Below are 10,932 nucleotides of genomic sequence, written 5' to 3' on the forward strand. Positions count from 1 at the left end.
TCACTCCATCAGCTTACCTTTAATACCAAGCGCTCACTTCGTCTCTCTGTCCAGCGCTATGTTTTGGCAGCGACTCGTATCTCTGCTCTGAGATGTACGACTTTCATTTGCCACTGACTCTTGTCATTTCTCTTTTTACTCCCATCTTGCCTCTTTCGTGCTCTTTATAACTGCTGGCCCGTGAGTGGTGAGGACGTCGGCCTCGTATGTCACTTTGACACTGTTGATATAACCCCTCGTAACCTTAAAGGCTATTAAAAGATAACACTGTTTTCCCGTTGAAGATCTAGAGGTTAAAACATTGCAGTGGATTAATAAAGTTTTGGAGCATTAATAACGCCGTGTGGACATTTACTGTTTTTCATAAGTTTGCCAAGTTTGCGTCCTGTCGGGTTAGATGTGCTCCCTTTTGCCATGTATTTGGAACATGCATGAGTATTACCATATGGCATTTAAAAATGGTTGAAGGATGTCGCAAACTCTTTATTTTTCAATCACTCTGAAAAAGACTTATTATGATATGATTTATACGTCCTTTAAAATGTTAAAGTGTCTAGTTGTTGTGCTTTTCGTAAAATTGAGAAATTAACGTGATGCGCGTTCTGTTCTCTCTCCTGAAATAAAGCATGGTAACACTTTACTTGAAGGGGTGTTCATAAGGCTGACATGACACCTTCATAATCATGACACATTATGAACATGAAGGAGATTTTATGCACATTTATGACAAATGGTAATATTTCTTGGATTTGTTTTGTGACGGTCCTGTAAAATACGGTGATAATATGCTGTTTGGAATCCTTTTTATTTTTTATTAAATAATAATTCATAAACACGACACAGCAGAATAATTATCAAACTTAAGAAACTACCTAGCTTTATGGGTTAACATAACATTTAATTTTCATTTAAATATTATATATAATAATATTATTATTATTATTAATAATAATATATTATATAATTATTATTATTATTATTATTGAATGAATGATTTTATTTGTTAAACACATGGAGGAAACTTAAAAAAACATATGAACGGAAGAATATTTATGATGTTGTTATGAAACTATTTGAAAGAGTATAACACTTAATAACATTTTAATGACAAATTTAGTTTGTATCACTGGTAAAAAGTGGTCAGTTATGTTGTCTTGGTAATGTCAAGTAGAGGTCTTCTCGGGTCCAAAGAAATGTACCCGACCCGAATTGACCCGAATCACTTTATACCCGAACCCGACGTGCATAAATTTTTTTTTTAAGAAATTACCCGAGACGCGATGCCGCTATTATTGGAACTCAGGTTTCGGATCTAAGTGGACCCGTGAAGACCTCTAATGTCAAGGTGTTAGGACAAGGTTGGCTTATGTCAAGACATCTCAAACAATGGCATCTTTCCATTAAAAATGACATAATTGAACAAATGACCCTTAATGACAGTTGTCAAAAACGTGCATAAAATCTCCTTCATGTTTATAACAAGTCATGTCATGATTATGACTGTCATGTCAGTCTTATGGACACCCCTTCAAGTAAAGTGTTACCAAAAGGGCAAATGTCAATGCTGGTCAAAACTTTCAGAGGGCCCTAAAAACCCCTTAGACCACAAAGGGTTAAATGGTAAAAATGTTAAGGTTACAGTCACATTTGTGACCCTGGACCACAAAACCAGTCATAAGTCGCATGGGTATATTTGTAGCAGTAGACAATACATTGTATACTTTTTTTATCCCAGAAATCATTAGGAGATTAAAGGAATAGTCTACTCATTTTCAATATTAAAATATGTTATTACCTTAACTAAGAATTGTTGATACATCCCTCTATCATCTGTGTGCGTGCACGTAAGCGCTGGAGCGCGCTGCGACGCTTCGATAGCATTTAGCTTAGCCCCATTCATTCAATGGTACCATTTAGAGATACAGTTAGAAGTGACCAAACACATCAACGTTTTTCCTATTTAAGACGAGTAGTTATACGAGCAAGTTTGATGGTACAAAATAAAACGTAGCACTTTTCTAAGCGGATCCAAAAGAGGAACCACATCGTATGGCGCAACAGCACTTTTGGGAGTACTTCGACTCGGCGCAGTAACACCCTCTCTCTCCCATAATGAGAGGGAGAAGGGGAGCGGATTTTTCAGGCGAGTCGAAGTACTTATTTCAAAAACTGGTTTTGGGTCTTGGGTCACATTTGTTTTACATTTTAGAATGATAGTAAACGTGGCACTTAGTTTTTTATATTGGCTCTAATCCTTTATTTTAAAAAAATTTATTAAATAAATGTAAGTTTTGATATTATATTTTTGTCTACTTTTACAATTATGCATTTGGCAGACGCTTTTATCCAAAGTAACTTACAGTGCATTACATGGTATATATTTTCTCTGTATGTGTGTCCCTTGGGTTCGAACCCTTTACTTTTTGTGCTGCTAATACAATGCTATACCGCTGAGCTATACAAGATCACTAAAATAATAATTTGTCTACAAAGAGAAACAGTTCATCCAAGTGACCCCAAAATTTTAAATGATTGTTTATATGAATATTACTCTAAACTCATGATGTTGAAAACATGTCTGTTATTTGTAACTATTCCTTCTCTTAACATCATTTATCTCTCTGTGATGCCCCAGTTTAATTCCGTCTGGAAAATAAAAAAACACAAATTTTCATGCCAGCGAGAACCTAAACGCACAAAGGGGTTTATGGCACGGCGTGAAATGAAACTAATCATGAGTATTTTCCTAGTGCTCGGTGGCAGTCGCTGCGTTTGAAATGCTAATTCTTTTGGCACAAGCCACATTTACTTTTGATTTTTTTTTATCAAACTCAAATATCTTTGTTCTTTGAACATTAAAATGACACCAAATGAATGACTCATAAAAACATCTAGAAAACATTGCACCACACTGTTTTGCCGTGACAGTTTTATGTGTGTTTAATTGCACAATTTGAATTGCTTATGTAAGATTTGTCCAAATCTCTTTCAAGTCCAATAGTAATATTGAATTCTGCAGTTCAGCTACCCAAGATATTCTTCTTGACAGACAGTAATGTGTCTCATCCAAACCCACAGAAACTCTTTCTTTGTGTGTGTTTCACTTCTGTGGCCTTGGGCGGCACTTATCATAAACCGGCTGAACTCTGAAATACACAATACTGAATAGAAGACCTTACTGTAGGCAGAGATAGATTTCAGTAAGTTATTTCCTGGCATTTAAAGTTGATCTTGTGCCTTTTACCACATTTCATTTATCCTGTGTTAAATTACTATATAGAAAGAAAATGAAAGTAGAAAACGTTTCCTCCCTTAAGGAGAATGGTAAGATCATTAATTACACCACTGCACAAGCATTAAGTACAAAGCACATATCAATAGAGAAGCTCTGTTTTCTCTCTCAGGCTTACCCATCACTGAAGCCCTTGGCATCTTGGACGCGGGACTTGTGCCAGCGCGTGGAGCAGTTCGCTCGTTGGGCGGAGACGGCTCACCCTCCTGTCCTCTTCTGGCTTTCGGGATTTACTTTCCCCACGGGCTTCCTCACCGCAGTGTTACAGAGCTCGGCACGCCAGCACAATGTGAGCCTTAATGCGCACCCACAACAAAACAACATCAGGCTCATACATATTCAAACACACTTACACGTACTGGAATGCCATAATAAGCATAATAAGGGGGTCTGACTAATTTATTTTATATATGTATATAAGCCACCAGAAGAGTTTGAGCGGCCATCCTGCTATGCCCAACCAGCAGAGGGCGTCATTGAATTACATTTAAAATTATTATCTAAATGAACCTGGTTTACAGCATAGATATGTATAAAGGCTAGATGTTTCGTCTGCGCTGCTGGCCAATTGAGTGGAACGTCCGCATTTTGGCGGCCATCTTACCACATGACGCTCGCTCACTCGTAGCATTGAGTTTTAATGGTACAGGTACTTTTAAATGACCATAACTTGCTTAATTTTTTACCGATATTCAAACGGTTTGGTTTGTTATAAACGTCAAAGATGTACCTATGACACTGCTTGCTTATACTAAAAAAATAGAAAAAATTCATTAAAAATGTTAAAGCATCCAGAATTATAGCCATGTTAATAACGTTTGTAAGAAACCAGCCCGTTTGAAATTTGGTGGAAGATTGGGCAGGTTGTGGTCATTTAAAAGTACCCACACCATTAAACTCAATGCTTAGAGTGAGCGAACTGTCTGAGGTAAGATGGCCGCCAGGTGAGGACGTTAGAGACTCCGCCGTAAGACATCTAGCCTTTATACATATCTATGGTTTACAGCGTATCAGTCACACAAAATACATTTTTAGGATATGTGTACGTAAATTAATTGTTACTTATGATGTTATTTGCAATGTTAATGTTTCACTCAGGTAGGTAAGTGTATCTGCTGCATTCTGTTGTAAGTGTAAATGCATAGAAATAAAGTTTAATGACATTAATTAAGAGAGGGGTGCAGAATCCCCCCATCTGGTCTTTACATTCCTGGCTCTGATGAATTCCCCCCTAATTGTGAATAATGGTCATCAAACGGCCAAATAAACGGCCTAAAATAAAGATATTTATTTAATATAAGTAAAAACGCTGCTACGTAATAGGGCAGTAAAATCAGGAATAAAGTATTAATGTCAGCGATTCCACTCCGGTGACAATAGGTGACAGCTCGTCTAGGTTATGTCATGATCCTTGTTTAATCCATGCCTGGATTTTCCAAACGTCACCAAGCACAGTCTATTTCAACATGAAAACAGCCAAATAATAAAAAAAGGATTCCAAGCAGCATATTATCATCATATTTTACAGGACTGTCACAAAACAAATCCAAAAAATGTTACCATTGAGAATGAGACAGCAGAAACTTACGTCATTAAGATTGAGGGGAATTCCCAGGATGACACAGAAAAGCAAAAAAGAAGTCATAAGCTCGTAATCAAAGCAGGCTATTTTCTTAGTCTAAGTAGGCATATAAAGCCTCTTTAATGTTATATTGAGAGTATTAAATGTTATGATTATTAACAAGTGTTTTGCATGTCTGAAGCCAAGCATAAAAAAGGAATGCATTCTGGCATTTAAAGTTCAGGTTCCGTAAATTGTTTTTTAAAATTTCTGTACCAGAGGCCGGCCTTTAGCCTCCTTGTTACTGTGCGTTCACACCGCCACCTGCGAGAGCATCAAAAAACACTCTGGCTGCCCTGCCAACGACGCTATAGAAAAAGAGTAGTGGGCGATCTGACACTCGAATGGATTCTCTGGAATCCTCTCAAGCGGAAGACTTCTATGGGTTTCCGCCTTCTGATTGGTCGCTGCCAAACGTTTCTGGCTCATAGCTCATTACCATGAAGTTGAGCTGATTTCAAATCTTCTCGACGCTCACACTGTCCAAAACACGCCACTGCTCAATGGAGTTCGCAGTCGGCTCTCATTGAAAATGAATTACTTCTGTCCACTTTGACGCTGTCGCCGGTGGCGGTGTGAACAGACAGTTAGAGCGTCCGACTATAATGCCAGACTGGTTCAAATCCCGATCAGGGTGGGTGCGAGTAGGACTAGTCATTTCTAGGGATGTCCCGATACCACTTTTTCATTTTTCCGATACCAGAATTCCGAATATCAGCCCATACCGATACCTATACCCGCCCGATAGTACTGTAATTAAATGTGTATAGTGCTTTCTGCTACATCTAGTATAATTTTAAATGTAAAAATCAATCATTTAAAATGATTTACAACTTACAGGAAACAGTGATTATTAATCATGGCAGTGTTTAGGAGAACAAATAATAGGTACGTTTGATCAATTAAGAAGGCAAAATATTTTTCCTTGATTGCGTAAAACTGTCATTGTAAAAAAGCTTTAGTGTGCAGATGGTTATTTTGGGAATTATGCGTTTGACCAGACTTTTTATATAAACGCCTAGTCATATATATGCTATGTTTATGGGCTTTCTGAGCCCTTGAATCATCCTCAAATGAGATTCTTCGCACCTCTATGGAAAGTTCATACCTGTTAAAACAAAAAGAATATAGATGCATCGTGTGCTCAGCACAAAGTAAATTGCATCCATCCAATGGCTTACTGAGACTTTGTAAAATCTTTAAAATAGCTTGAAGTTATCTTGTGTGTGCGTGTGTGAATGACGTGTTCATCTGTCCGCTTCACCAGTGGATTAACTCAGTTTGCGAGTAAGTTACAGTGTTTCCGTGAACTTAAATATTTTCAAATGTGTGTTTTAGGGATGCACGATATATCGGCCGATATATCGTTATTGGCCGATAACTGCTTATTTTTAATATTATCGGTTATCGGTCTGATAGCAAAATTAGGCCGATAAATGAAAGCCGATAAATGATGGATTATTTTGGTTTGTTGAACCACTTCACTTGCTCATTGCTGGCCATGTGAAGTTTTGATTGGCGCTTTCTGTGACATAGCACGAAGATGACACGTGTTGCGGGCTTAAGAAGAGTAAGCTAGTCTAGCGCAAAGACAAGATGTCCGCGGTCTGGGAGTTTTTCATTGTGAAAATAATATGAATATTTATCGGCCTATATATATCGGTTATCGGCCCCCAAATATAAAGATTTATCGGCCAAAATTTCCATATCGGTGCATCCCTAGTGTGTTTGTTCCTTCACATGAAGCTATTGAGTGTATTAAAAGACTTTGAATATAGTGCATACAACGTTTATGGTGCTTTTATAATACTTTGTCCTTTTAATAGCTTGTCACTAAAAACGCACTGTATCGTGTAAATACATGTTGTCGGTCCTCGATCCGATATCCGATCCAGAATATTGGATTGGGACATCCCTAGTCATTTCTATACATATTTTATTTCAACAATTACAAGAAATAGCTTAATACACTGAATAATCAATAAAAGTCAGTGTCTTGTAATTTCCTTCATGAATAAAAATATTTGAAAAACATATGGCTTCCAGAAAATGTATAAATATATAAACATGCAATACATCAAATGAAAGAACAGACCCTCTCCTCTGCTTTCAAACAAACAAACAAAAAACAGGAAAAAAGTTGCATCCTATCTTTATTGGTTCTCTTTTATCACCTCTCAAATATGGGTTTCTTTAAAAATACAAAATTTTGGCATTTTTGTAAAGCACTTTGTTAGCGATCAGAATCAGAACAATGATCAAAACATACACAGTCTTTACTGTTTTTAAATCAGTGGGTGTTTAAGGGTTTTATAAGTTGGGTAAGCTCGCCACCTAGTGAATAATAGCGAAAAAATTGATTGCCGTAAAAACTCATCAGGAAACGTCATTGGCAGGCAAGCGTTTTCTCTAAATTGACGTGATAACTCTGACTGACTGCAAGTAATGATTAATGAATTAACAGCATGAGTTTACACTTTAACACTGCCAGCCCTAATATTTAGATTAGATTTTTGTGTAATATTAAGCTACACCAGTCAAAATGACTTGCATTACTTGGCCCAGGATGACCCTGTGTTATTATTCGTTAAGCAAGTCTTATCATTTTTACTAAAACTTAAATCAAAATAATAGTAATATTTTCTCAGTCCACATGTAAAATTACATTTATTAAAGGTGCAGTGTGTTTTAGCGGCATCTAGTGGTGAGATTGCGAATTGCAAGCAACGGCTTAGTTCACTGCTCGCCCCTTGCTTTTAAAACGCATAGAGAAGCTATGGTAGCCACCACCGGACAAACATGTCATCGTTGGGGAGACAACCTAGTAAAGGGGACCCTCTGTGTATGTAGATAAAAATGTTTCATTCTAAGGTAATAAAAACATAACGGTTCATTATGAAAGGTCTTTATACACCCCTGATAATATAGTTTTGTATATTATTTTGCATTTCTTTCAAGAGATCCTTCTAAAAATTACACACTGCACCTTTAAAGCAAATCATTAGAAAGACTACAGGTTTCAAAAAGCAGCCAGCTAGGTTATTTCTTTATTTTATTTTTAAAAAAGAAAAAATACACAAACTAAAAATACAAAATAATTAAACAATTGTTCAAAATTGTGTTTGTGTGATTCTATACATTAATGTTTTAAAATTAATGAATCCATAATAATTGTAATAATCATACAATCATGATTATTCTTCAGACTGTAGTCATATCAACAAAATCTATAATTGTTGCATCCCTACACTGCAAAAAATGATTTTCAAAAAAATATTCTTAGTATTTTTGTCTTGTTTTCAGTAAAAATATCTAAAAATTCTTAAATAAAGATGCTTTTTCTTGATAAGCAAATCGACCCAAGAAAATAAGCAAATTTTTCTTGATTTTTTCTTGAATTTAGTGTTTAAGAAAAATGTTCAAGATTTTTTTGCTTACCCCATTGGCAGATTTTTTTTGCTTGTTTTATGCACAAAATCACTTAAATTTTATATTTTCGGTTTAAAAACTAGACTTATCTTCTTGGGTCGTTTTGCTTATCAAGAAAAAGCATCTTAATTTAAGAATTTGTAGATATTTTTACTAAAAAAACAAGACAAAAATACTAAGAATTTTTTTCTTGAAAATCATTCTTTGCAGCGTAGCCATACAGAAAATATGAGGAAAATATGAAATTGCTGTATTTGTGTGTTTTCTAATTCATAAGAACTTCCCAACAGAGAAAGGTGGTGTTACACATCTTACATGGACTCACATGTTTAATAGGGTTTTACTCGGACTCAAAGTAAAATACTCTCACACTCTGCAGTTACTTACAGTCGGCAGGGATGCAGCACAGTATCGCTCCATTACCTTTCTAATGCCCCACTGATGATGTTTATTCATAACTCCTTTTGTGATCTGCAAACAGCTGTTTTTACACAATCACCCAAATAACACTGAAGCAAAAGGAAGAACTGATCAAAAGACAGAAAATACATTTCTACACACCAACAGGTGGCCCGGTAGGATGCCCTCAGTGTCCAAACCATGACACTTCTGTAAATGTGTGTGTGGACAGTTTTTAATAGCTGTCAGTCAGTTCCCTGTACACCGGCCAGTGCTCCTGATAGCTGTGTTGTGTTTGTTGTGCAGGTATCTGTAGACACTCTTTCCTGGGAGTTCACTGTCACCACAGTAGATGACAACAATCTGCTTATCCCTCCCAAGGTGAGTAACTGCTGCCATCCCCTGTCCAAAAAAGGCTGATGCACCTGACATTTGCATCTCTCTCTCTCTCTCTCTCTCTAGCTTGCTCACTCACTGCTGCCTCCTGTGGCATGAATCCAAAGCTATGCCTTCTCTCAATGGCTGTGTGTGTGTTTCTCATTGTACTTTAGCTATTTTTTCCCTCTCTCCTCCAGGATGGAGTGCTCATCCAGGGCCTGTATCTAGAGGGGGCAGGCTGGGATAAGAAAGGCTCTTGTTTGGTGGAGGCAGAGCCCATGCAGCTGGTCTGCCCTATGCCCACCATCCACTTCAAACCTGTGGAGAGCCGCAAGAGGCTCGCAAAGAGTGAGCACACGTTCAATGTCCTACTGTATCTGTCTGTGTCCAAGCTTGTCTATTAATCCTGCCTTTCTTCTGTGTGTAGATATGTACACCTGTCCTTGCTACTATTACCCCGTGCGGTCTGGCGGAAGCGGCCGTCCATCATTTGTGGTGGCTGTCGATCTGAAGTCGGGAGCTGTGCCGTATGATCACTGGATCAGGAGAGGAACAGCTCTGCTCATGAGTCTTGATAACTAAAATACACACACACACCTTAAGGGTTTACTGCTTATTTAAAGCATTTCTAATGTTAGACCATACAACCCTGGTGAGTTCTTTCACCAGTTAGATTATATGTTATTTAAAAAGAGAATATGTGCTTAAACCCGAGCTGAATCGTATAAACTTGAGGAACTGTGAATTTATTCAAATGTTTTAATGGAGATGCTTAATAAAGAACTAAAACTGCATTTTCACATAAATGTTCATGTTCACATACATCTTGTATTACAGATCAAAGGAAAGAAAGATATTTTGAAAAACTTAAATAACCAAACATATCTGTGGCACTATTCACTTCCATAGTATTCTTTATTCCTACTATGGAAGTCAATGGTGCCCCAGATCTGCTTGGTTGCAAAAAAATTTCAAAATATCTTCATTTGTGTTCAGCAGAACAAAGAAATGTAAACAACTTGAGGATGAGAAAATTGAGACAGAATTTTTTAAATGTCTAAAAGAGGCCACAAGGTGGCACTACAGTTTATAATAAGCCTTTTAGGCTTCTATAATAGAGTATATGCACAACTTACTTCCACATTCCTCTTAATCATAGTAGATCGCTTCTGTATGCTGTACACTGACATGGTGCTGTTTTCAAACATGAAGCCTTTAGGAGCTACCAAAGACGAGAATAACCAATGGCCATGGATATGCCCGGTAACATCTTAAACCTAAGTAAAAGAAAATTTACTAACTTTTTATCATTTATAGCATTTGACAAAGGCATTTTCTTCTCACATACTAGAATAAAAAAGAACATAACACAAATAATAATACTATGAATAACAATAACAAGCTACGATAGCACATACCGGCATCCGGAAGGGATCAACACAGTTTTCCGGTTTGGTCATGTGACGTTCGACATATACCGTATTAAAATCCTTGGGTGTGCCTTAAGGGGATCCCAGGTGCAAAATAATTCTATTAAAAATATACCGTACTTTTAAAAAAGTGTACTAAGCATATTATCTTCATTTTATACTATTTTCGTCAAATCCAAGTATAGTTTAATGTATTCAATTATGTATTAACTTCAACTTAACATCTATTTGACTACACTTTACCAGTGTAAATAGTGCACTAAAATACACTACAGAAAATCAAGATTCATGAGCAATGAAGCACCCTTACAGTACAATTGCATTTTATCGCCATTCTAATGGAAATACACTTTAAAAAAGCATTGCAGCGCAAATTATAGTTG

The 10,932-nt window shown here is 36.8% G+C and overlaps 1 protein-coding gene across 1 annotated transcript in view; it reads left to right on the top strand.

Annotated features, from left to right (window-relative positions):
- Positions 1-9,913, top strand: part of dnah2 (dynein, axonemal, heavy chain 2) — a 282,596-nt gene extending 272,683 nt beyond the window's left edge. Inside the window, exons 85-88 of the mRNA XM_055198209.2 lie at positions 3,405-3,581; positions 9,048-9,122; positions 9,317-9,467; positions 9,547-9,913. Of these exons, the coding sequence (XP_055054184.2) occupies positions 3,405-3,581; positions 9,048-9,122; positions 9,317-9,467; positions 9,547-9,701 (558 nt within the window). The 3' untranslated portion in view covers positions 9,702-9,913. The remainder of the gene's footprint in view (positions 1-3,404; positions 3,582-9,047; positions 9,123-9,316; positions 9,468-9,546) is intronic.
- Positions 9,914-10,932: the final 1,019 nt, after the last annotated feature.

The sequence above is a fragment of the Misgurnus anguillicaudatus genome, chromosome 21 (genome assembly GCF_027580225.2).
Source record: "Misgurnus anguillicaudatus chromosome 21, ASM2758022v2, whole genome shotgun sequence".
NCBI classification, from domain to species: Eukaryota; Metazoa; Chordata; class Actinopteri; order Cypriniformes; family Cobitidae; genus Misgurnus; species Misgurnus anguillicaudatus.